At 45.6% G+C, this 26388-nt stretch overlaps 2 protein-coding genes across 4 annotated transcripts in view; both read left to right on the forward strand.

Annotated features, from left to right (window-relative positions):
- ZNF385C (zinc finger protein 385C) overlaps nucleotides 1–26388 on the forward strand; it is a 49403-nt gene that overhangs the window by 20690 nt on the left and 2325 nt on the right. For 2 of the 3 annotated variants that reach the window (XM_069067685.1, XM_069067684.1), the window contains exons 3-6: nucleotides 22617–22762; nucleotides 23939–24049; nucleotides 25520–25685; nucleotides 25905–26195. In XM_069067685.1, coding sequence (XP_068923786.1) covers nucleotides 22617–22762; nucleotides 23939–24049; nucleotides 25520–25685; nucleotides 25905–26195 — 714 coding nt within the window. The remainder of the gene's footprint in view (nucleotides 1–22616; nucleotides 22763–23938; nucleotides 24050–25519; nucleotides 25686–25904; nucleotides 26196–26388) is intronic. The other variant, XM_069067686.1, reaches the window with a different exon arrangement.
- Nucleotides 12146–21243, forward strand: CUNH17orf113 (chromosome unknown C17orf113 homolog). Its single transcript, XM_069067683.1, has 3 exons — nucleotides 12146–13046; nucleotides 15167–15936; nucleotides 17293–21243. Exons 2-3 carry the CDS (start codon nucleotides 15364–15366, stop codon nucleotides 18790–18792), a joined length of 2073 nt encoding a protein of 690 aa, XP_068923784.1. The 5' UTR covers nucleotides 12146–13046; nucleotides 15167–15363; the 3' UTR covers nucleotides 18793–21243.

Genomic DNA, 26388 nt, shown 5'->3' on the forward strand with positions numbered 1-26388 from the left:
TAAGAGAGGAGAGAGTCTTGTCCTAGAATGAACTTCCAATCTAGGAACTAAGGCTAGAAGCATAAATAAGCTGAACAAAACGAATAGAGTAAGTACTTTGTCTGGGTTAAGAGAAACCCAAGAGGTAAACATGGAAGAGAAGAATTCTATAATAATATAAGTAGAACTAAAAAAAAAAATGGTCTGACCACAAGGTCTCTAAGAAATGTATCAAGAAATTTAAAATGAGGGGCGGCCAGGTGGCTTAGCAAGTAAGAGCACCGGCTCCAGTGTCGGGATAACCTGGGGATCAAATCTGGGCTCAGATACTTAGTACCACACCTAGAAATAACTGGCCGTGTAACCTTGAGCAAGTTACTTAATCCCTATTGCTTTAAAAAAAAAAGAAATTTAAAATGAAATCAGAACACTTAAAGAAAAAATTGAAAGGAGAATACACTGCTTAGAACAGAAGGAGGAAAATGATTCAAGTATCACACTCCCTGAAAAACAGAATGGAGCAAATAGAACTTAATTCAAGGAGACAACAAAGATCAAGAAAAAAAGGCAATAGTCAGTAAATTTAAAAGAATGTGTGATGTGTATACTATCAAGAATAACTCTCCTGGATATGTTTTGCATGATTGTACATATATAACTTATATTAAGTTGTTTCCTGTCTTGGGGAAGGGAGGGAGGCAGAAAAATTTGGAACTCAAAATCTTATTTTAAAAAATGAATGTTAAAAATTGTCTTTACATGTAATTGGAAAAAATAAAATACTATTTAAAAAATAACTCTCCTGGAAAACAGGATGACCACATTCTATGGAAATCGTGGCCAAACATGACATATGTTGATGGGGTACAGGCTCTGGGAAACCCCTTGAACTCTGATTGAATCTTCCCACTTGATGAGGCATTTGTCTGAGGACATGAGCCTTTCATTATAGCCAGGCCCAAATTTCTTACTCTTACTAGCCTAAACTTCCACTGTCCAGCTACTTCCCATCCTTGATCCTATGAAAATATCTATACCCAAACCCTTTACTTTTAAGCTAGCCTAGCCCTCCATTGTCTGTCATCTCCAGGTAGCCTCCAGCTATTTCCCACCCTTAGTCTCATTGCTGGAGTCTGACCTCAGTCCCCTCAACATCCTCCTTTGACTCTTCCTCAAGAACCTCCCCAAACTCCTCCTCTAGACCATCCCTAGATCCCTCCCACAATCTTTCTATATATAAGATGCACTTTGCCTCCGCGAAGGGGCTGAGAATTCAATCTAGCACAGACTTAGTCTGTGTCAGAGTATTCTGGCCTGCTTGTCATATACTTAGGCTCCTTAAGAGTCTACCTATTATAAGCCACCATGGTGGGGGGGAGGGGAGGGAGGGGGACAAAATGTGAAATTCAAGAAATTGTGGAATTAAATCCTGTAAACTAAAAGGAAACAAACAAATTAATAAAGCACATTATAATTAAAAAAAAAGAGTCTACCTATTAAGGTAAATCTTTAATAAACTTTGCTTTACTTTGACTAAGAGAAGACTTGAGTTGAATTCATTTGGTAAGACCCAGTGTGTTAGTATTTTGGGGTTTTGAGCACCCCTAATTTAAACCTTAAACCTCAACAGTGTTATATACTTAAGAAAATTGTCCAGAACTATTAGAATATCTGAGTATTATACTTAAAGAAATTTTTAAAAGCTCAGGGGGCTGCTAGGCAGTGAATAGAGCACTGGCCCTGGAGTCAGGAGAACCTGAATTCATTTCCAGCCTCACACACTTAACATTCACTAGCCATGTGACCTTGTGCAAGTCACTTAACCCCAATTGCCCAGCCTTCCCCCCTCCAAAAAAATTAGCAAAAAAAAAAAAAAACTGCTTCGAACTATTAGAACCAGAAGGCAAAGTGAAAATAGAAAGAAGCTACCAGTCATGTCCTAAAAGAAACCTTAAATTGACAACATCCAGAAATGTCCACAGCTGGAATCAAAATCAAGGACAAAGGAAAATAACTATTATCAACCAGAAAGAGTTCAATTATCAAATAATTAGATGTGCAGAATGAAACATGCATTTTAAGAAACAACCAATATGATACAAATATGTCCACCTCTTCATGACTCTATTTGTGGTTGTCTTGGCCAAGATACTGGAATGGTTTACAGCTCATTTTACAGATGAGGAAACTGAGGCAAACAGGGTTAAGTGACTTGCCCAGGGTCATACAGCCAATGTCTGAGGATTTGAACTTGGGTCTTTCTGACTCCAGGCCTAGTGCTCTATCCACCGCACCACCTACTTGTCCTATGATGTACATCAGTTTTGCTCTGTTATTCTTGTAGCAGGGAGGATGTTTTTTTTGGGAAAGGGAGGAATGCTGTGGGAGTAAAAAATAAAAGGGGGGTATTGATAGTGATACAAAAAAAAAGGTAAAAAGGCATTAATGAAACACATAAACATAGAAGAAAGAAGAGCAGTGTCGGTACTACCACGTTAAAGTTGATGTATTATTTTTAAAAACAAGCTATTTTTAAATATGGCATATGATATACATATGCCATTTTCTTTGCAATTCTCATTTTCTGTCCTTTGGATATGGAAATGTGCATATTTGTTGATGACTATCAAGTTTCATAATAAAAATATTATTTTTTTAAAAACCAAACAAAGGACTTTCTCTTTTATCCTGAAGGCAATGGAAGCTAATGGAGTTTACTAAGTAAGGGAGTGAGTGACATGATCAAACCTATACTTAAGGACAATCAATTTGGCAGCTATGTAAAAGAAAGAATCAAAGGGGAACTAGATGGTGAAGTGGAGAGATCACCAGTCCTGGAGTCAGGAAGACCTGAGTTCAATCTGACCTCAGACATTTGATGCTAGCTATGTGACCCTGACCAAGTCACTTAACCCTGATTGCCTTAAAAAGAAAAAAATACCAAAAGAAAATGAATTGAAGTGGGGAATCTTGCGGCAGGGAGGTTAATTAGAAGACCACTGTATTAGTACAAACAAAATGTGATGACATTCTGAGCTAAGTTAATAGCTATATGAATGATGAGAATGGGGGTGGATGTGAGAGATATTGGGAAGACTGAAATAGGACATATGGCAACTGATTGGATATGTGGGATAAGAAAGAGGGGGGAACTGAGGATAATGCCTAGGTTATAAATCTGGTAGACTGGAAATAGAGAGAAACAGGGAAGTTCAGAATAGGGAGGCAAGGGAATGACTTCTGTTTTGAACATATTGAGTTTGAGATGTCTAGGGATCATCCAGTTTGAAATGTCTAATAGACCGCTGGTGGTATGGTCCTGGAACCTAGGAAGGAGACTAAGGCTGGATAGCCATTTACAGAAATTATTTTTTAAAATCCATGGATATTTTGGGCTCATCAGGTGAGAATGAAGATGGCTTAGGACAGAGTGATACCCACAACCAAGGGGCAACGTGGGTGATTATGTAGCAAAGGAGATGGAAAGGAAGCAATCTGAGAGATGGAACAAAGACAGAGTATTTTCATGGAAACCTAGAAAAGAGAATGTATCCAAGAAGAGAGAGGAGTCAACAGAGTAAAATACCACAGAGAGATCAAGAGGAATGAGGTCTATCAGATCTGGTTATAAAGAAATCAGTGGTAACTTTGGAGAGAGCAGATTTAGTTGAGTAAAGAAGTGACCAACCAAACTGCAAAGTGTTGAAAAATAAAGGAAATGGAGGCCACAAAATGTAGATGGCTTTTTCTAGGATTTAGACTGAGAAAGGGAAGAGATATATAGGATGGTAGCTTAAAGGGATGACATGATCTAGTGAAGGTTTTTAAGGATTAAGGAGATGGGTATATTTGAAAGCAACCAAGAAGGAACAAGTAGTTAGGGAAAGACAAGATTAAAGAGAGGGTATGATGGAGGGAATAATCTGCTAGATAAAATGAGAAGGAATGAAATGAAAGGCACACTAAAGAGAGGATAGCCTTGGCAAAGTGGAAGCTATCTCACCAGAAACTGGAGTAAAAAAGGAGAGATTAGGGGAGAATGTTAAAGAGTTTTAGATGAAGAGAAAGGGAAAAAAGGTAGAACTCCTGGAGAATGGCTTTAATGTTTTCAGTAAAGTATGATGGAAGGTCTAAGCTGAGAGAGCAGGGATGGGAGGTGTAGGAAGTTTGAATAGAGAAGAGAGGGTTTGGAATAGCCTCTGAGACAGGGAATTCATTTGTTCTTGTTGTCATTCAGTCATGTCCTTCTCTTTGTGACCCCGTGGACCATAGCACACCACTGCTGTCCATGGGGTTTTCTTTGGCAAAGACACTGGAGTGGTTTGCCAAGGGAATCATTAGTAGGGATTAAAAGGAACCCCTTGCCACAATGAGAGTTGAGGTGAGTTGACCTAGACTGGTAGCATACCAGTCATCTTGGTGGGGTGACTTCCTGCAGTTTCATTCCGCAGAATGTGAGTAGGATCAGAAGAGGCAGGTGGTAGGAATAGTTCAGTTGTTGCAGCTGGCAAGGCGTGAGCAGTGTGATAGGACAAGGGGCAAGGACAAGGGGCAAGGGACTGGAAGTAGAGTATGGAAGTCAACGGGTTAACCAGGGGGTAAGATTGGGAAGGTAGAAGATAAAGTCAGAGTAGGAAGAAAGGACTGAGAAGTTGGAAGGATTAGAGGTCATGGTGAGGATGAAGAATAGATTTAGGAGGGGTAAAGGCCTAGGGACAAAGAGAATTATAGGCTATTATGATCAGATCGAGCAATGACAGTCTTTTTTAATCATAAAAATGGAACATTTGTGGATAATGGTGTTGCCATCCTTGTGTGTGTGTGGTTAAGAAGAGTGGTAAGGCTCGTTTTGAGACTGGAGTAGACTGAGGAACTGGGAGGTGAGGGTGTTTGGGAGAATATCAATATGAATTTTGAAGTCTTCTAATATAAGGGCAGAAACTGGTGAGGAGAGAAGGTTGGTAAAACAGATGCTGAATCCCCTGAGAATGGAGAAAGAATGACTTGGGGCCTGGACAGAACAGCTACTGAAACCTGGACTGGGCAATACATTTTTTGGGGTGTGTGTGTGTGTGTGAGATACATTTTTTTTGACAGAGTAGACTTCAAAAGAGAAGTTGCTGAGTAATGTTAGCAAAGTAGAGCCTGTAAGTTATAGTGGGGAGCAATGATTATTCCAATTCCCCCTCTAGGACCAGTGTGATGACATGGTATGAGGGAAGTTATAGCCAGTGTTATATGACAGTGGATGCAGTGACTGGGGGAAGGGTGGCAAAATCATCATCCCTCACCTTCCTGACCCATATTCCTGCCTTTGTTAGGTAGGTTGGTGGCTCAGTGGGAAAGAATGCTTGGATTTGGAGTTAGAAAGACCTGAGTTCTAGTCCAAACTCAGATATACACTAGCTGCGTGATTTCTGGGCGAGCCAATTACTTCTCTCAGCCTTAGTTTTCTCATCTGTAAAATAGGGATAATTAGAACACTTACCTCACAGGGTTGTTATGAAATGAGATAACATATGCAAAGTTCTTTGCAAACCTTAGAGCCCTATAACATGCTAACTGTTATATATTATCAGCAGTATGACTCTGGGCAAATCATTAAAAAATAACTCTGCCTCATATGTTTCCTCATTTGTAAAAAGGAGATAATAATGTTACCTACTTCATAGGGTTATTATGAGAATCAAATAAATGTAAGGTACTATAAAAAAAAAGTAGTTATTCTGAATCAGGATTCAATGGTCCTTCTCGTTTGCTATGCTTCAACACCCAATATGGGGTTTAAATCATTGGCTTTATTCTGAACTACCCCTGTATTAGTGATTGGAGCTAGCTGAAGACCTTTGTTGTTGTTCAGTCATGACAGATTCTTCATGACCCCATTTGGGGATTTTCTTATCAAAGATACTGGAGTGGTTTCCTTTCCAGCTAACTTTACAGGTGAGGAGGCTGAGGCAAACAAGGCTAAGTGACTTGTCCAAGGTCATACAGATAGTAAATGTCTGAGGCCAGATTTGAACTCAGGAATATGAGTCTTCCTGACTCCAGGCCCATCAATCTACCCACTTCACCACCTAGCCAAAGATCTAGACAGGAGTCAATTTAGCTATGCAGTTCAGATGGCACAACCTCCCACTACAATGTACTCCCCCTCCCATTGTCCAAAGCAATGTGATACCAGAAGAAAGGGAATGGATTTTAGAGATAACTTCATTGCAGGCATTATTGAAATGGCCAGAGGGGCTCTAGATAGGGAATTCAGGCAGCCACATCAGACTCCCTCCTAGATCAAAGATCATGAACTAGGTTCAAGTCTGAATTCTTGATGCAAATCCCCACCCCTAACCTCAAAGGATTAATTAATTTTTCATCTAGTAGTCCCTTCTTTTTCCCTCTCTACCATTCTTTTCCGTTTATCTCAGGAGCCTTTCTGGGTCACTGGTTCCAACATAGGACTCAAATCTGTCTTCCCTGGAAGTTTAACTCAGTTTTGATAATTTGCTCAGGCTCCTGTCCTCACCCTGTGGCATAAAAGAAATCAGAATGTGGGGCCTTAGGAATCAAGTTTCAGACGAACCTGGAATCCTGCCCTAAGCAATTAGGAAGTTCTTTTTCCTCTCTAGTCATTGTCCTTCCTGTTGAGATTCCAGCCCCCACATCCACAATCTCCTGATTTTGTTTTATGCCTTGATCCTTGATGGGATGAGAGAGGTGTCTCTCAGATTCTTCCTAACCACCATCAACATTCCTGCTCTCAGACAGACACCTAGCCCTCTGGACTGGGGTACAAATCCACCCATCTGCCTATAGGACCACAAGGATCTGGTTTAGGTGGAGGTGGAGGAGAAGGAGGGAGCTTAACCCAAATCCCAGCTCCCAAAGGAGAAAAAAGATTTCATCTGTGTCCCTAGGTAGGCTCATTAATGATTGGGTTTGAGTTTCCTCTTCTGAGGGGGTAACACGCCCCCAGCATGACTTTCTAAGCAAACCTGTTTTCTGGAGTAACTGCTACCAGCGCCCTCCTCCTCCCCCTCTCCACTCATTTCTTACTTTCTTTGTAGCTCAGGTGTCCTGGTTGCTGCTAGGGGGAGGGAGGTGAGGCAGAGATTACCGCTTATTGTCTGGTGGAGACAGGATGCTGAGCAGGATGAGGAGAGGGTGATTGGGGTGGCAGGGAGCACCTTGGAATGCTGTGATCCAATCCTCCTGTTGTCTCCCCTCCCATTCCTCTGGCCCCACTGCCAGATGCCAAGGTGTGTGAAACAAACAGCCCCTCTTCAGGAAGAGGAAAAGAGGAATGGTCTATGGAGGAGCAAGGGTTCTAAGAAATTAACTCCCCTCCTCCCTCCCCAATCCCCATCTACTTCTGGTACTGAACAGATGAAGAGATAGCAGTGTCAAAGGCTCCAATACTAAGTACAAGATGCCAGGGATCCCCTGTGGACCCCCTGGCTGATGTCATGTGTACTTAGCCAGTTGCTGCCTTTCTCTGAGACCCTGTTCCCTTTTCTGAGAAAGGAGGGAAATGTTGGGGGACAAGTGGAGATAGTATATGAAGTGTGAGAATATCCCACAAGAAATGGGTTGCATCTCCAGTGGTAGGTACTAAGGTTGGACTGCAGGAAGATCCAACCCTCCTGTCTGGAGACAGAGGAGTAGATGAGATGTCCCTTTGTTCCAAAGCTTTCCTGATCTCAGTGTCCATCACAAGGATTCCCTAGACACCCTCCCATTCTCTCCCCTGACACCCGAGCTCCACATCCCAAGATGGGGATAACAGCTTAGTATCTTTTTTATGACTTTGTCATTGCAAAAGATTAAGTGCTATAGGGAACAGGAGAGCTTCATCCTCTGGATGACACAGAGGTTAGTGAGCGTACAGCGTGCGATTTGCTGAAGGACCAGGAAGCTCTGGCACACTCTCTGTGCCTCTCTCTCCCCCTGCCTCTGTGCCTCTTCCTGGTCTCCCCCTCTCCCACGGACTCTCCCTCCTTCCCCTGCCTCCCTTTCTCAGCCGGAGCTTCATTTGCTCTCCACTTGAGAAGAGCTCTCCAGGGGCTCACGATGCTCTTGGGTAAGTATTCCAAGACCACCTTTCTTTAGTCGGGGATGGGGGGGTGGGGTATGACTGATTTACTTTTATTCTGATCTGCCCCTCTTGCTCTCATCTGTCCAGATTCCCAACTATCAGTCTCATTCTTAGGTTGGAGTAAGAGTGAAAGGGGTATGGAGAAAAGACCCTCAGACTTGCAACACGGGTTTGGGGGGTATGGGGTGGGGACTATTATAGCTCTGATAGTAAGGAGGTACAGTTCCCAGATGTTTAGATGGTTTGAACCTTTGAATCTTTGGAGAGGGGGTAGAAAGGAGGGAGGCACAAGCCCAGATGTGTTACCAGGTGGCAGATGTGCCAGGATTTTCTTGAATCAAATCAACACCACCACCACCACCCAAGTCCCCCAAAGGGTTTTTTGGAGTCTCTTGGAAATGTGGGGACAGCTTGGGGTTTTCTGGAACATATGTTTATTTTGCTGGGGGGGGTAGGGATAATGAATCAAAGAGGGAAAGAAAAGATTCTCAGGTGAAGGATTTGGAGGAAAGGAGTAAGAGATGTTATGGGGTGGGGGGGCAGGTTACCCCATGTGGAATCCTATCTTTTCTGGAAGAAGACTCCATAATATCCCCATTTCCCCCTTGGGTTTTCTTTGTGCCCCTTAAAAGAACCAGAAATCAACTGCTTCCTTAGTCTCCCTTCTTCTCCCTTCCCCCCCCCCCCCCCCCCCAACATGTATCCACACAAATGATTGTTTTCTCTTTATGGATGGAAAAGCCATCACCCTTTGCTTAGAGAATGTCATTATGCCTGCTTTCTCCTTGGGTGCTTTAAGAGCACACTACCACTGTGATTAGGAAGGGGGAAACTGAGGCTACTGATGGGGTACTCTGTTTTGCTTGCTTTTGCCATCCACAACAATTTTAGATTGTCTATCCCCCCAACCACCTCAATAAGAATTAGAATATTAGAATAAGAATAAGATTTAGGCTTCAGAGAGTATGGAAACGAATTATGGCCTTCAAAGAAAATGTGATTCAGTAATTTGATCATATTAAAATGGGGGGAGGGAGATTGGTAAGAACCTTGACCCAGACCCCTCAATCATTTCATTCTCTAGCTCTTTGTTTAAGCTTGCATTCCTTTTTGCCCTTTGTTCATGGTTTTGACATGTGTAGAATAGTTCCTATGTGTAGCTTGTGGGTCTTTATCTGAATCTACTCGTGTGTGTGTCTTGCTGTGCACAAATTCCTATGTTCATCTGTGTATATGGACCTATTTATATGTCACTGTATGGTCTGTGTGTATTTGGGGCTCGATGTATGTTTCTTTCTGATTATCTGTGGGTAATGTATAGGTTTGTACCTATCTTGTATTTATAAAGTATATTTATGTGCATGTGTTTCCCCCATACAGAATGTAAGCTCCTTGAGGACAAAGACTATTTTCATTTTTTGTCTTGGTATTCCCAATACCTGGCCCATAGTATGCCCTTAATAAATGTTTTCTGGATTGAGTTGAACTGAAAATGTTTGTGTCTGATGATAAGTCTTGCTTCTCTGTTTATATGTATCAGTACATCTGTCAGTCATTAATGATGAGGCTGCTTCCTCCTGTGCCCACCTCCTTGGAACCCATTCTGATGTTATTGCACAGGTGACACCTGGCCTACCTCTCTATTTCTGCATCTCCCCCCTCCCCTGACTCAGTCATTATTCTGCCAGTTTCCTTTTGAGATATTCTTTAATTTTCTGCCTAGATAATAGAACAGCTTTCCTCCTCCCAGTATCATCCTATGTTCTCCCCTCAGGCCTGTGGAGACACCTGGCCTGGGCAGGCAAAAGTTCTATTCCAACCCTCTTACTGCTCCATTCCCCAAACGTGAGCAAACGCCTGCACAGACACAGGTGCACGCACACACGTGCACACACAAACCCCAACCCATGACCTGGCTCTTTGTTCTGACTAGCATTCCCTGGGGCTGGGGTTCACCTGCCAGGCGCTGTTTCAGGCTGGAAAAGGCAAGCCAAATAAGCATGCCTTTCCCTCCCATTCCTCCAAGGGGGACTATGGGGCTCTGGGCTCTGGTGCATGGAACTGAAGGGAAGGGAAAGGGAGGAGGTGTGTGGTCTTCTCTCAGTTCATAATGAAGAGAACCCTGACTTTGGCTTCAGGGGACCTCAGTTCCTATTCCAACAGGGCTGTACCACTTAGCAGCATGACCTCGGGCAAGCCACACCTCCCCCCGAGCCTCAGTTTCTTTACTTGTAAAAGGTGATTATGATGCTTGAACAACAGACTTTACAGGGAGTGTTGTGAGGCTAGGACTGGCAAAGCGCTTTGTAAACTCAAAATAGAGGAAGAGATGTGAGTTCTGCTTCTGCTTCCTCTACACTACTGTCTTGACCAAAGTGCCTCGTCCTCGACTGGCCTTGTCATCAGTTGCCTGCAGCGTGTGGGCACGTGCGTCTCTGTGTGCAGTGGCCTCTTCTAGTTGAGTGGAGGCCCCCAGGGACCTGGGCCCTTCCACGTGCATGTCAGATGCAGAAAGCATTACAAAGTAAATGTGGCCTGGAAATGTGCGCAGCGCCCCAGGGAGGCTAGGCTGGCCGCCTGCCGCTTGCTCAATGGGGGCGGCTGCCGGCCCCCTGGCTCACTCCGGGGATGGGGTGGGGGGAGGGGCTCAGAGAGTGCTTCAGAGACATTCCCTTACTACACTGGCCTTCTGTGCTCTGGCATGGCCCAGGGTCTGATGGCCAGGCCAGAGACATGAGTGGGGAGAGGGTAGTTAAGTGAGGAAGGGTGTGGGCAGGATTATTCTACTTTCCCTCCATCCCTAAAGCCCTTTCCATTTTGCCCCTGGGACTCCCTGTCTTCTGACCCCATAAGCAGTGTTCATGGCTCCCCAGGTGAGATCTCATAGAAATGTCAGGCCTGATATGATCCTAGCTAAAAACCATCTAGCCCCGGGATTCTTCTTCGAGTTTTTTTTTTTTCACATCATGTACCCCATTATAAGTCAAGTGAAGCCCACTGAATGTTTCTCAGAATGTTTTTCAATAAAAGAAGGAAATACTAAATTTCAGTTAGAGGTTAGTGAAACTAAAGATGCCTTCTTCCCCTCCCTCCCCCACTCCAATCTAGTTTATGAATACCTGAAATCTGTTCAGGGACCAAACTATCCAATTGATATGCTGATGTAGTGCTTTTTTTTTTAATCTATGAGGCAAAAAAAAAAAAAAGAGTAGGGTGATATATTTTTTTTAATTTCAAAGTAAAATTATATCTTCCTGTAATTATTTGTGTTCAGAGTGCATTTGCACAGATAGAAGAAATAGCAGAAAAATGTTTTGATTTACATGGGAGTTATTGTTAAGAGGAGTAGCTAGGTGGTGTAGTGGACAGAGTACTGGGCCTGGAGTCAGGAAGACTCATTTTTGTGAGTTCAAATCCAGTCTCAGACACTTACTAGCAAGTCCCTCAACCTTGTTTGCCTCAGTTCCCTCATCTGCCAAATGATCTGGAGAAGGAAATGGCAAATCCACTCCAGTATCTTTGCCAAGCGTTAGGCACTAACTGAAGAACTGAACAAAAATGCTGTTAAGAACTTCTGATGTAATCCAATTTTCTCATTTGTGGAAAAAAGAAAAACTGAGTTCGAGAGAGCCAGTCACACAGCAAGTTCTGGTAGCAGCACTGAGATAAGAACCCAGATTGGGCTCCTCCTGTTTCTACCACATTGTATAGTCTTAAAGATCGTGTCTCAAGTGGGACACCAACTTGTACCTCCATTCAGACATCTGAAATCCCTAAATAGATGGTTGGGAGAAGTAGAGACTCAAGGACATTCAGGAAGGGCCCTCCCTTTCACCTTCAGAGACTATCTTCTGTCCCCCTCCCTCTACCCAGAAAACTCTTTGTCCCTACTCCACCTATACCCAGGCCCCCAAATCCACATTTCCCCATCTATAGGAGAAAGTGATTGCTATGTCTGACTCAGTTGTCCCCTCATGGTTTTGCTAAATTGTTTTATCTTCTTTCTTTTTTTATGTTTTGTTACAAGGGTAGGCACACTGGACAAGGAACGTAGGGAGGGAATATGTATGTATATGTAATATATATATATACACACATACATATACATAAATACATACAGATATATATATATATGTGTGTGTGTGTGTATGTATGTATATTTGGGAATGAAGGTAAAGTAAAAGCAAAACTTGTACATTAAAAATTTTTGTTTTAAAGAGAAAGATGACTGGATTTGGAATCAGTGGAACTGGTTTCAACTCACTGAACACAACCTGTCTGGGTGACAGTTTCTTTCTCTGTAAAATGAGAGGGCTGGACTAGATGATCCCACACTTAAAGCTGGAAGAGTCCTTACAGATAATCTAGTCTAACCCTTTCATTTTACAGAGGAATAAACTGAGGGTTGGAGAAGTCAAACGACTATCCCAAGGTCATACGAGCTATACATGGCAGAACTAGGATTCGAACGTAGAACTCCAGCCTCCGAGGCCGACGCTCTTGTGGCTGAGCCATTCCCACTGTCCCCCACCGCTAAAGAAATTCCTGCTGCTGCTATCTGACCTTCAGCATCCATCCTTTCTGCGGCCGGCAGCGTGGGCTGAGGAACGGTGGATTCTATTTGCTGGGGGAGGAGGCTGGTTGGAGAGGACGCTAATTAGCCCTTCGGGGCTTGTAGGGGAGCTCGAGCGACCGTGTGTGCTCAGAGGCCGGGGGTGGGGGACGGGGCATGTGCGCTCCGGTGTGCACGGCCAGGTGACACAGGTGCGGCAGGTGTGGCCCCCGGGGCGGCCTAAGAGCACGGCCCGCGCCTCCTCCGGCGTCCCGACCACCCCCACCTTGGGCTCGGGCTCCGGCACCAGCTACGGGCGGCCTCTTCGCCCCGGTTACCGCTAGTGGCTGCTGTAGCTCTTCGGAGCCCGAGGAGGCTGCGGACAGAGTGTCCACCGCTCAAGATGGCGGCTCCCATGGCTCAGTGAGTTTGTGGGGAGGGTGGGGGGAAAAGGTGCACCTGGGGAGGGGAGACAGGGTGGGATGCCTAGTGGTCCCGGTCACCCGCCCCATCCCGATGGCTCAGCAACTCCCCCAGTCAGGCAGGGGGATGGGGCGCCCAGGGAGGCAGGAGGAACCACAACGTGTGTATGTGTGTATGCGCGTGTATGTGTCCGTGTGTTTATGTATAGTGGGGTATAATCTGTTTCCCTGAGTGGCTAATTTGTGGGCTTCGTATTGCTCGCCCCCACCCAGAGGAAGTTTTCAAATCTACCTCAGTCCCCTTCTCTGCAGCCCCAGTAATGACAGAGGAGTGTAGGGCACCATCTAGATCTGATTTGGGCTTTTACGCCCACATTTTATATGTTAGGTTCGCAGGATGTTTGGTTTTATGTTGTGGGATGCAGGGCTCTCGCCCAGTCCTCTGGGGGCTTTCAGAGCCAGAGGTAGGGGCTGTTGAGGTGCACACACAGGGGGTTCAGGAGCTCAAACAGAGACATGCTCGTTCGGTAGGAATTAAGAATTTGTTGCCGATTTTAAGGGGTTAACTGCCCTTACTGGGAGTCAAGGGATGCTTCCTGGTTTCACACTCCAAACAGCCCTGCTTTTCCTGGGGTTCATCCCCGGAAGCCCTGTAGGCCCCACTAAAGTCACTCAAGCCAGTTTTCCCCCCTTTTCCTTGGATTCATTTGCTACCTTTGGAATCTGAGTATCTATCCCCAGTAAACTGGATATAGGGGCTACAAGGCTGTTTCTGTTGGGCAAAGGTCCCACAACAAAGGTGGAAGCATAAAGCTGGGAAGCAGTTGTCAAGCTTGCCTTCTTTCTTTCTCTCCCTTTCTCCTTCCCTTCCTTCCTCTCTTCCTTTCTCCCTCCCTCCCTTCCTTTCTTCCTCCCTCCCTCCTTCCTCCCTTTCTTCCTCCCTCCCTTCTTTCTTTCCTCCCTTCCTTTCATAAAGGTTTAAGGTTTGCAACATATATAATCTTATTTACAATTCAAAACAGCCTTTTGACCTAAGGTGTTTTTTTTTTTTTAAGCAATTGGGATTAAGTAACTTGCTCAAGGTTACAGGGCCAGTTATTTCTGGGTGTGGTGCTGAGTATCTGAGCCCAGATTTGATCCCCAGGTTATCCCGACTCTGGGGCCTGCGCTCTTACTTGCTGAGCCACCTGGCCGCCCCTCAAAACAGCCTTTTGAAGTAGGTGCTATTATTTTCCCCATTTTGTAAATGAAGACACCTACCACTATATGAAATTGATTGTTGAATGACTTGCTGAGGTCAGTTAGCTAATAAGTTTCTGGGGCAGGCTATTAAACTCAGGTCTTTTTGAATCCAAATGTAGTGCCCTAGATGTTCTTTGCTCCTTGTGAGATCTTGAACAAATCACTTGCTCTCTCCCGGGTTCAGTTTCCTCATCTGTAAAATGAGAGGATTGGACTAGGTGATTTCTAAGACTCCCTTCCAGTTCTTAGCCTGTGACCTTAAATAAAATACTTGACCTGTGCCATGGTATAGTGGAAAGAGAACTGCCTTTGGGATCAGAGAACCTGGCTTCACATCTTGCCTCTGAGACTTTTCTTCATTCGATCACAGCAAGTGCCCTAGATGTCAGTGTTCCTCGTCTCTAAAATGAGGGAGGAGAGTTGGAGTAGGTGGCTTCTGAGGTCCCTTTCCACTCTGGGTCTGTGATACTTCTAGACCTTTCTGGGCCTCTTTTCTCATCTTGAAGAAATAGGAGCACTTCACTGGATGCCTTAGGAACTTGTTAAGGGAGAATGGGGCTACTTGTGTGTATGTGTATGTTGTATACGTGTATGTGTTGCACATAAAGGGGGCAGGTCTAGTTTTCATTACATCTGCCTCCTGATTGGACAGAAATCCCTTGATCTTTTCATTACTACTTGTTCTTCATTCCCCTCCTTACCCCCTTTCTGGTCCTTTCCTGACCTGTATGGGGTAGGAGGGCATGAAGGAGGCAGTATTGAACGAAAATGATTGAGTCTTCCCTACCCCATGGTCATCAATCCCCAAATGCCTAACAAGTCCTCTTATTCTTGGTAACACACCCCTAATTTATCTCCCCTTGTCTCTTTCATCCCCAGTCCTTGGCGTCAGAGTGGGAATAAACTTTCTCGGCTAAGTTAGATGGACAGTCACCATTAACCTGTTGGTCTGTCCTCCTCCTCATTCTCCCCTGGCTCCCCTCAGCCCTGGGAGGAGTGTTTGTCTCAGGAGAAGTCTGGGGAGGGGGGAGACCAGGGGGAAAGGGTTTGTAAGGGTGTCCATCCATCAGACGGGGATGGTCCCCCCAGGGAAGAAGCCAGCTGGAGAGACTTCGAATTCGAACAAGAAATGTAAGCGCTACTTCAATGAGCATTGGAAGGAAGAGTTTACTTGGCTGGAGTTTGACTATGAGCGAAAGCTGATGTTTTGCTTGGAGTGTAGGCAAGCCCTTGTCCGGAACAAACATGGGAAGGCTGAGAATGCCTTCACGGTGGGCACTGACAATTTCCAGCGTCATGCTTTGTTGCGCCATGTGACTTCTGGAGCTCACTGCCAGGCGCTAGCTGTCAACCGGGAACAGCTGGCATTTGAAGCCCGGGCAGGGGGAAGAGGGAGCTATGGGTACCATCGAAACCTGCCCCTGAACTCAGTAGGTATGGCTGCCACCGCCTCAATGGCACCTGTCAAGATGGAAGTGAACCCTGCCAAGGTGGCAGTGTTGACCACCGTTTACTGCATGGCTAAGGAGGATGTGCCAGATGACCGCTGCCCTGCTCTGCTGGAACTACAGAGATTCAACCTCTGTCAGGCACTCCTGGGCACTGAGCATGGTGATTACTACACCCTGGGCAGCGTGAAGGACATGCAGGTGGGTGGTTGACATTGTAGGGGTGGGGGGAAAAGGAAAGAAAATGCTTTCCACACATTCCTTGGGTGTCAAGTCACTGGGCAGAGCATTTTGGGCTTCAGGCCACAGCTCTTCTCTGGAGGAAAGGGTAAACAGGATAGGTTCCTCTCCTGCTGCTTGGCATATATTCTATTGTTTCCTGGGCGATTCTGTGTTTGGGAGGTAGAGGACGTAGCTAGCAGAAGGTGTCTATTTAGCCTGAATCATAGGATCATGAATTTAGAACTGGAAGGGACCTTTATCCATCCTCATTTAACAGAGGAGGAAACTGAAATTAGCAAGGGTTAAGTGACTTGCCCAAGGTCACACAGGTAGGAGGTGACAGAACCAGAACTGGAAGCTAGATCTGACTCCAAATCCAAAGCTCTTTTCATTGAAGTGGCTAGAAAGCTGACCCTCCTGTCCTCATCTCTTCCTCTCCCTCTAATATGTTATGAACTACTGTTCCCCTGTCCACTGGAGGCTACAAGACTTTACTTAATGTGTCTTGATTTCTCTCACAATGGTGCTAGAGGCCGTAGAGAATGAGATTTTTTGCCATTAAAATGTGTTTTTATAAGAAAAACTATTAAAGCGTGGCCTTAATCACATCCTTGCCTCCCCCCGTTCAGTGTGCTGCTCCCTAAGGGGCTGCCTACTTTATCTTCCCTAGTTCTCGTTTTGGGAGAAGGATGGAGGGAGAAAGAGGACCTCTGGGGCCTCCGCCATTGACTTGCAGATCATCAGGAAAGTAAGAACTGACTTGTGTCCTGAGACATTATTGTGGGAGGAGAAGACACAAATCCTGACCTTGAGGAGCTCCCAGTCTAATGGGAAAGACATGATGCTCACCCCTGAGGAGCTTTCATTTGGATGAAAGGGATGGGGAGGGAGTATGCAATTATTAAGAGCCTGCTGTGTACCAGGCACTATGCTAAGTGCTTTACAAATAAGATCTCATTTGATAATTGACCGTTGAAAGAGTAGCTGATTAGAAGGAAAAATGAACATTGCCTTAGAGGGGAGGTATATCTTGACACTTTTGGCAGTATTAGACTTCATCTGCTTTTTACTAAAAGCTTCCAGAGGTCCTCTTCACCCTCTCCCTGTCTGCACAGAGTAGTTCTTCCTTCAGTGCTAGGTAGACTGGGCCTTTCACTAGCCTGGAAATTTGCCGTGGCCTCCTTTGCTTGTTCTTCCCGGTGCCTTGGGGTATCAGGGGAGTCCTTCCTACTGAATGTTTCTTCCTCCTGTTTCTGGGTATCTGAACTGAGGCTTTTCCTGGGATATGCTTAAAGCCTTCGCTTTCTTTTTCTCTTTCTCTATGACTCTTCCCAGGCAGCCATTGCCAGGGTTCTGCACTCTGAAGACTACCAGCGGCTGAAGGCATCCCCATTTGTGGGACTAGTGCTGGACGAGGTTGGGGATGGTCCAGAGCCTCGTAGCCTGGCCCTGTTTGCCACCTTGGTGTCCCCCTGTGATGGCCAGCCTGCCAGCACCTTCCTGGGAAGTGTGGAGCTAGGGGTAGGTGAGGCCAGTCCTGGCCAGCTTCTGGACATTCTGAAGTCCTTTGGTGTTCCTGCACCCAAGCTGGCTTGGCTTGGCTCAGGACTCCCAAGTGAGCGTCTAGCTGACCTAGGTCTACAACTTCGGGTAACCTGTCCACTGCTGGCCGAGCTCCATTGCCTTCCAAGCCGGGGTCACCCAGAAGCCCCCACCTATGTCAGCGAGTATGAGAGTGTCCTGGATGCTCTATTTCGACTCTATGGTGGCTCTGGGGCCCATGGGATCCCAGAGCTCCGGTCAGCACTGGACCTTGCAGCCATCAATCTGACAGGGCCACAGCGAGTACCCTGGGCATCAGTCTTGCCTGCTGTTGAAGCTGTGGCTGCCTCCTGGTCCCACCTTGTGCCCATGCTAGAGACTACTTCCCCCTCTTCCCCACTTACGCAGGCACTGGCTCTTGCCCTCCGGAGGTTCACTTTCATTGCCTTCACCTACCTCCTACTGGACACTTTGCCCACTCTGCAGAAGCTCAGCCTCCTCCTTCAGCCCGAGGATCCAGACTTGGCCCTGCTCCCACCCCTGGTCATTACCACTGCTGCCTCTCTGCAGGCTCAGAGAGGTTCAGATGGGCCCCACTTTCAGAGCTTCCTACAGGCACTAGACAACCCCATCCCAGCTGGCAATGGGGATGGTGGCCGCTATTGCTATCAAGGGGTAGAGCTGACAGACTGTTCCCCAGCAACCATCCAGAACTTTGAGGACCTCCGTGGGGCTTTCCTGGACTCCCTGAGGAGGTGGCTGTGGGACTCCTTCCCAGGCCCCTCTCTGGACATCGTGGCTGCATTTGCTTCCATTTTTGACTCTCGACGCTACCCACAGTCCTTAGAAGAGCTGGGAGCCCATGGGGAAGGAGCTCTCCGGTTGTTGCTCCAGGCATATGCCCCTGTAGTGGTTGGTGAGAGAGCCCTGAGTGACTTCCCTCTCTTTAAACGCGTTGTCTTCAGTTTGGGTCCACTGGGCCCACGAGACCTCTGCTGCAAGCTGGTCTGTGCCCACTCAGAGCTGCATGAGCTCTTTCCTGACTTTGCCATCCTGGCTTCATTAGTCTTGGTCCTTCCTGCTGGTGCCAGCCTTCTTGACAAGGTTGCCCGGAGCCGAGAGCTTCGGTGGTGGGACCAGGGAAAAGGAGAGGGAGGTGATGGCCAGGGGAGCCATGTTGTGAAGATCGCAGTGGACGGCCCCCCACTCCACGAATTCGACTTTGCCTTGGCCATTGAGTTGTTTGAGAGTGGAGGTGGTGGGGTGGAGTTTTTTGGCACACAGATCAAATGAAGAAATCTCCTTTTCATATCTTAACTAGGGTCTCTCTTATGTGACTTTGGGTTCCTAGATGGGATTTTAACACCTCTCTCTCTCCATTGGGGTGAGAGACTATCCCCTGGCTTGGATAACCTTGTCCTGTATTTCTTCCTGTTGTTATTTTATCACCCTGTGTGCCCTGATACTAACGCAGCCTTGCCCAGGACAAGGAGTGGGGAGGACTGGGGAGAGGCTCGGCAGTTTTGGTTCAGGAATAGCCTGGATAAGGCTTTGAGAGGTGGAAAGTTACAGAGGCTGGGGAGGGGATTAGGCACATTCACCATACTCTTGTCCTTTCCAAAGTTTGTGCTAAGCACATGGACATTTTTGTCTCCCAACCCCCTGGGATTTGGTAAAAATTTCCATTAATGTTGTGAACATTAATAATTGGAAATAGGAAGAGAACATAGCCTTCCTGATGGGGGATGGGAGAGAAGATAATTCTGTTCCTAGCTCCGAGCCCTGCTTTTCTTACTGTTTGCCCTCTGGGAGCTAGTGAGCTCAGGGCATCAGGGCAAAAGGAAAGAACATGGGGTTGGCAACTGGGAGATGAGACCTGAATTATAGTTCTGTCTCTGTCCTTATCAACCTTGCACAACCTTGCCTCTCTCTGAGTCTTACTTTCTTCCTGTCTCTAAAATGAGGGAGTCAGACTAGGTGGTTTCTGAGATTGCCCCCAGCTCTGATAGTCTGTTCATCCTTACTATAGCACAATACCTTCATTGTTAGCCAGAAGTGGGTCTGTTCAGAAATACAGAAAAGCCAAAAGACTTAGTGAGGTCCTTTTCTTTACCACCCCCTCCACCCTGTAATTCAGGATATCCAAGGGCATCTATATAAGAAAGGTGTACATAAACGTATAAATATATACACAGATATATTAAATAAATCTCTTATCTTTTATAGAATTAGAGACAATGCTTGCAAAGAGGATTTGGGTTTCTGTTTTGTTTTTTGCTATAATAGGATCCAAGAAAGTTCCAAATAGAACAAATTCCTATCTATTTTCTTCTTCCTCTTACATTAAAGTTTGGTTGCCATCCAAGCTCCCTTCTTATCTTTACCCTAGCACCTTGAGACCAAAGAGAGCGCAAAATCACAATTCCTGCTCTTAATCCAACCTCACCCAAGTAGATATGATCTATTTTTTTCATTTCCTTTTCTTTCACCCCTACCCCATTCCAATTCTCCTCCACACACATACCCATTCCTATAGGGCAGGTGACAGGGGAGATGTCCTCTCCATAGCCTGCTTGAATACACCTTGACCATGACTGACATTGCTGCTTCCTCTATCCCCCCTCCAAAAAAAAGACCAACAGAGCAGAGTACCCCAAGCCCCATCTGAGGGGGTCAGCTGACTGGTAGTAGTGGGGTGGGGAAACCAGACAGGTTGTGAACTGTTATGTTAGTGAGTGTCATGGATTTTCCCCTGCTGCTTACTGTGGGGCAAGAGATGGGGTGGGTGGGAAGGGGGTGAATAACAATCTTCTCCAACTTTTCACTGGGTCCAGTGCCCTGAAACACAATAAAATAGAACCATCCCAACTCCTGACTCCCAACATTCTGCAGTCTCTGATGATGTGTGTTGTGTGTGTTAGAGGGACCCAGGCGGGTTCTCTCCTCCTTCTCCCACAAGACTGTTTCCCACCTGTGGATTCTGGTCTCCTAGGGCCCCATCAGAAGCCCCTTTTCATCACCCCAAGATTCTTTTTCAGAGATGATCTTCTGGGTGGGGTAGTTCCTCAACTAGTACATAGAGACAGGCCTCTGTGGTTAAGGGGAGATCTCCAGAGTTGAAGATGTCCCTCAGTGTTCTCCTCACTCATCTCCTGGGCCCCAGCACTAGGGTCTCCCTGACTTATTCCTGTGTTTTGCCTTGCCTCCCTGCCCAATAAGTGTGAGTGAAAGGCCCTGATGCTCAACCATTTGACCCCAAAGACCCCCTTCATGGGCCTGGGAATGGGGAAGGCCTTGGCCAATGCCATATTTGCCCACTTACAAGAAAATGCAGATACCAGAGCATGGTCTATACTTCCAGGTAGTTGGTGTGGGGAGGGAAGGCCTGGAGTTTCCTCTAGATCATCGTGTAAAGGAGGGGAGATTTACAACCCAATGGGTAAACCTTCTTTTGTCCATCATTAGGGTGTTACAATAGGGTTTAAAGAATCTGCTTAGGAGGAGAATGGAGAGGGAAGGAGTGGAGGGGTCAGAAATATGGTTAGAGAAGAGAAGGGAAGTTTGGCATCTGGCTTCTTAGCCATCTTGCATCTGATTGCTAAAAGAGCCCAAATGAGTTGGGATTATTCAGGCTAGAAATGGGGAGCTGAGAGCTATTTGGTGAGGCCTCAGGTAAGGACCTGGAAGGGGTCTAAAAGGCTCTCATGTAGAGGGTGGTAAACAGTAGCCTCATTCCATGAAAGGAAGGTAAGATTTCCTTGTCAGGGAGAAATAAAAGGAAGGATACAAATTCTGTGAACCCACAGGGACTGTTTCCTTAGTCTTTGTATTCTAAGAGATTGTCATTTAGTAGGTATCTAATTTTTATGGAATTGTGTTGGTTAGACTATAGGAAGAAGGGATATTGGGTTTGGATTACTGACCTGAAGAATACTGGAATAGGAAAGGGAAGAAAGCACAGGAAGGGAGTAACTCTGTCCCTGGGAACATCCTTTTAAGATGAACCCTGGAATAGGGAGAAAAAATACTCTTTGATTAAAGGATGGATATGAAGCCTTTCACACACACACACACACACACACACACACACGAGAAAAACTACTCTTTGATTAAAGGATGGATATGAAGCCTTTCACACACATGAGAAAAAATACTCTTTGATTAAAGGATGAATATGAAGCCTTTCACACACACACACACCCTTTAAAAATAGATTGGCAGTGATTTTACTCAATCTTAGTCCTGGATTTTCTTCTACCCCCATCCCTCCTTCCTGAATCTGTTGTGGATACTACCTTCTCACTGCTGGGTTAGCTGGGAATGGAGAGAGAGTGGGGGTGGGGAGAGTGAAGATGACTTCGCCTTTCTTTTCCCACTTAGGAAAAGGTGCCAGCAAGTGGAAGATGGGCAAATTGGCTACATGATTCTTGTAATGAGCCAGAAGGTGATTTAATTCACTTTAAAAAATAATTGTTTTCAATTAACAAGCATTTATTTTCTTTGCTTCCCATTCTTTCCTCCAAAGAAAACAGAAAAACAAAAACTTTGTGACAGATATTCATAGTCAAGCAAAACATATCCCCACGTTGGCCATGTATGAAAATGGATATCTCATTCTGCATCTTCAGTCCATTACCTCTCTGTCTAGAGATACACAGCAGTGTATTTCTTGGAATCATGGTTGGCCATTGGACTAATCAGAGTTCTTAAGTCTTTTAGAGTTGTTTCTCTTTACAATGATTTGACTCCTTTATAAATAGAAAGGGAAATGAGCATTGTGGGTAGGAGAACTCAGCCCTGGGACTCATCCTTTTTTTTTCTCCTGACTTCTAATCTCACAACACTTTGGTGACAATTTTCTGGGTGGCTCTAGCCTCAGTTTTTCCAACTGAGACAAAGGGTGTATGAAGGATCTGTTTCATGAAAATGGCATTTCTTCATCCCTCCTTCCCCCTCAAATAATATCTTGCTGTGTGTATTCTCACTCTTAGGAGGGGATAGACAATAGAGTCCCAGCGCCCTGGCTTCCTTTTGGACTGTGGAAGTTGGCAGAGGTCCAGAGCTTGCCCCTGTCAGGCTTACATTCCATATTTTACCCCTTCTTCCTCCCTCACCAGGCCCAGCTTCCAGCTCCCCCAACCCTCTGCTGGCCTCGCTGCCCCTGCCTGCTCGGCCTCTGCAGCCCCCACTGGACATCAAGCATTTCCTGACCTTCCACTTCAATGGTGCAGCCCCACTCAGCCTTTTCCCCAACTTCAGCACGGTATGTGTGTGGAGAGGGGGGTGGTTTGATGGGGAGAGGGGATAGTAGGGTCAAGGGCAAGGGGAGTAGAGATGGTCAACTAAAGGAACCTGGATATGTTTCCCTTTCTGTCCCAGGTCTAGAGAAATCAATTTCTTCTGCTTTTTCTTGCACCCACATACATACATGTCCTCATTCATGCTTGAGACTAACTCCACTGTAGAGCTCTATCTAGGTCAAATGAGATTTCCACATCTCTGCAAAAGGGACAAGCTAGACAGGGTAATAAAAATGCTAGGGTCTCTTTCCACTTAGGGGCCAAATTAAAGTGGTGAAGAGCTTGGAGGGTGGAGAATGAGAGAGAAAATCTATTTGTGTTTCTCTTTGTTTATGTGTATGAAAATAGGAGGTAATTATAGATTTAGAGCTAAAAAAGGCTTTAGAATCATCTAGTCCAGTGCCTTCATTTTACAAATGAGGAAACTGAGTCTGAGTGACTTGCCCAGGTGTCTGAGGGAGGATTTGAATCTAGGTCTTCCTGAGTCAGCACTCTCCACACCAAGCTGCCCTGCCACCTCTTATATCTCTGGCTACTTTTATCTTCACACTTCTTGCCCTCTCTGGAGATGTTAGTGGAACTCGGGCTTTTGGTTCCATTCATATTGGCAAAGCTGATAAGATAGTTACTCATCCCACCACAGGCAGGATATACAAAGGCTAAATTAGGGTTGAGGCAGCTTAAAGAGCAAAGAAGAGACTTCATAGCTCCCCTGTTTTCTTTCTTCACCTCCTTCCTGCTTCGTTTATACATATATTCTGTTTTCTATTACTTATTAGTTCTTTTGTGTGTGTACATGCGTGTGTCTGTGAAACAGACAGAGGAAGAAGAAGAGGTAGCAGGGGAGATCAGTGCTGTAATCAGGACAGTTCATTTCCCTACCTCACAGACTTCTGAAAGGTGACCCTGGTCATTCTATTTTCAGGAAGGTTGACCTCCTCACCCCCACCAGACTAACCTAGACAGCAATCCTTCCAGAGCTTAGCTTTCCAGGAAGGTGGATGCCGCTGTTGCCTTTGTTTCTCTCTATTCCTGTGTAGCTCACCCACAGTGGTTCAATGCCTTCCTACTTAACTCTCTCACAACCAGAGGGCAGGGCTCATAATTGCTCTTCTCTCTCACCCCACCTCACCTCACAGATGGACCCAGTCCAGAAAGCAGTAATCAGTCACACTTTTGGAGTCCCCTCCCCTTTAAAGAAGAAGCTGTTTATCTCCTGTAACATCTGCCACTTGAGGTTCAACTCTCCGGTGAGCTAAGTGGAGGGAGAGGGAGAAGGTCTCATGAATGGGGAACTCTCAGTGGGAATGACAGGAGTGTGCGGAAAAAAAAAACTGGGAACCAGAATGGATATCTTGGGAGGAAGGGGAAAGGTGAGGATATAACCCGGATACTTGGAAAGAGTGCTGAACTTCGGGTCAGAAAAGGTGGGTTTGAATCCTGACTCTGCCACTCACCATGGGCAAGTCACTTCATTTCTCTGGCTCTCAGTCTTCTTAACTATAAAATGAAGGAGCTAGACTAGATGGCCTTTCACATCTAAATTTAGAAATCATCTTATGAACTTTGTTATCTGGAGTCATCTCCTGCATCCCTAAATATTCTCTACATTTCTCTACTCTGCTTATGCTGCTTTCTCCTCTCACCCCACCCTACCTGGCCCACATCCTTCCCTACTCTTCTGTTTTTCACTTCTCCTGTCACCCTTTATTCCCTTACTCCCCTCAGCTCCTATGGAAAAAGGCCTAATTTCCATCTATTTTCCTATCTGTGTTGCCAGTCAGGGGAAGTACTCTTAATGAATTGAGAGTCTTGTAGGGGGTTCTGGGACATATGCTAAAAGAAGCGTAAGGGAAAATGAAAGTAACAGGAACAAAGGAGAGATTCAAGTAGAGTGTTTTAAGAAAACTTGAGGAAGAAGAGAAAATTGTTGGGGGTGGGAGTTGGGGGCAGGACAGGGAAAACAGTGGAAATAGAAGCTGAGCAGTCTTCAAGAAAGATTTTCAACAGGTTTCATTTCAGGCCTAGAGGCTGATTTGTATTAATGCAAGTTGGAGAATATTAAGATATTAGGTTGGGGAGTAAAGAATATATAGTGGATCAAATGCTGGACTTGGAGGTAGTAAGACCTGGTTTCAAATTCTACTTCTCACTTTTACTAGCTGAGTGACCCTGGGCAAATCATTTAACTTCAGCTATTGCATCTGTAAAATGGGAATAATAGCAACTAGCTTCTTGGTTATTGTGAGACTCAAATGAGATCTCTTTTAAAGGGCTTTGCAAATCTTAAAGCACCCTCTAAGTGTGACCTATTATAACTATTACCATATAAAATAATAACAATAGCTAACATTTATGTAGCACTTTAAGGTTTGCTAAGTTATTTACGTAATCTTATTGTATTTGATCCTCACAATTCTGAGGGGTAGGTGCTATTATTATCTCTAGTTCACAGTTGGGGAAACTGAGTCAGACAACTGCTGAGTGTTTGAAACATTTGAACTCAGGTCTTCATGATTCCAAGTTCATCAGTCTATTTACTGAATCACTCAAATGACTCGCTAATAATAAAGCTAGAAATGTATATTGGAACCAGATGGTAAATGACTTTACTGAACCTTTTATGCCTGATCACCTTACACATGGTTGGTGCTCAATAAATGGGTGATGAATGTGTAAATGAATGAACAGTGCCCTCATGCCCTGCTGCTCTCCTTTAGAACCAGGCTGAAGCTCATTACAAAGGTCATAAACATGCCAGAAAGGTCAAGGCTGTGGAGGCTGCCAAGAATAAGCAGAGAACCTTTACTCCAGCCCGGGAGAGAGCCACTGGTCCACCCACAACCCTGCCTGATAGCAGAGCTCCTGGAGAACCCCAAAACAAGGGTATAGTAGCATGTGCTTATTCCTCACCAACCCTCTCTCCTCCCCATCTGACCTGGTCAAATAATAGGGGCTGGGTATGTCTACTCATTTTACCATTGGATGAATACTATGTAAAAGGTAATAAAATAATATGCAAATGAAAACCATATCAGACACTGAGATGAGGGAGGCTTAGGGTCTGTGCCTCAGACCCATGACCTGTAGCCTCTGTCTCATCAGCTCCCTTGGCACCCTCTTCTGGATCCCCTCTAGTTGTGCTGAAGACTTTGGACTCCTCTCCCAGGGAGTCGGCTGGCCTGGACCTCTCCGATGCCTCTTCTTCTTCGTCCTCTTCCCCTTCCTGTTCCCCCTCATCCCCAGGGCCAGGGGCTGAAATGCCTGGTGCTAGAATGGGGGCAGGGGCAGGAAGCAGTACGGGTACAGACAATCGGAATGAGAAGGGCCCTCTCTACTGCCCTACCTGTAAGGTCACTGTCAACTCAGCCTCACAGCTCCAGGCCCATAACACAGGTCAGTTCTTGGAAGGGGTGGGGGGCAAGGAAGGGAGAAGGGAAGAAGGTGGGGTGCTAAGGGGAGAAAATCTATACCTTCTACCCTTCCTGGGGGCCAAGGAATGGGAAAGGTATAGCAGCTTTGATCCTCTGGTTGCCCAGTACCCTTCTATCTGGGGGCTGGGAGTCCTTTTTGTGTTAGGTAGGTTAGC

This window comes from Petaurus breviceps, unplaced genomic scaffold (genome assembly GCF_028583685.1).
Source record: "Petaurus breviceps papuanus isolate PSGF00001 unplaced genomic scaffold, PetGlider_PUasm1.0 90750, whole genome shotgun sequence".
In the NCBI taxonomy this organism is placed as follows: Eukaryota; Metazoa; Chordata; class Mammalia; order Diprotodontia; family Petauridae; genus Petaurus; species Petaurus breviceps.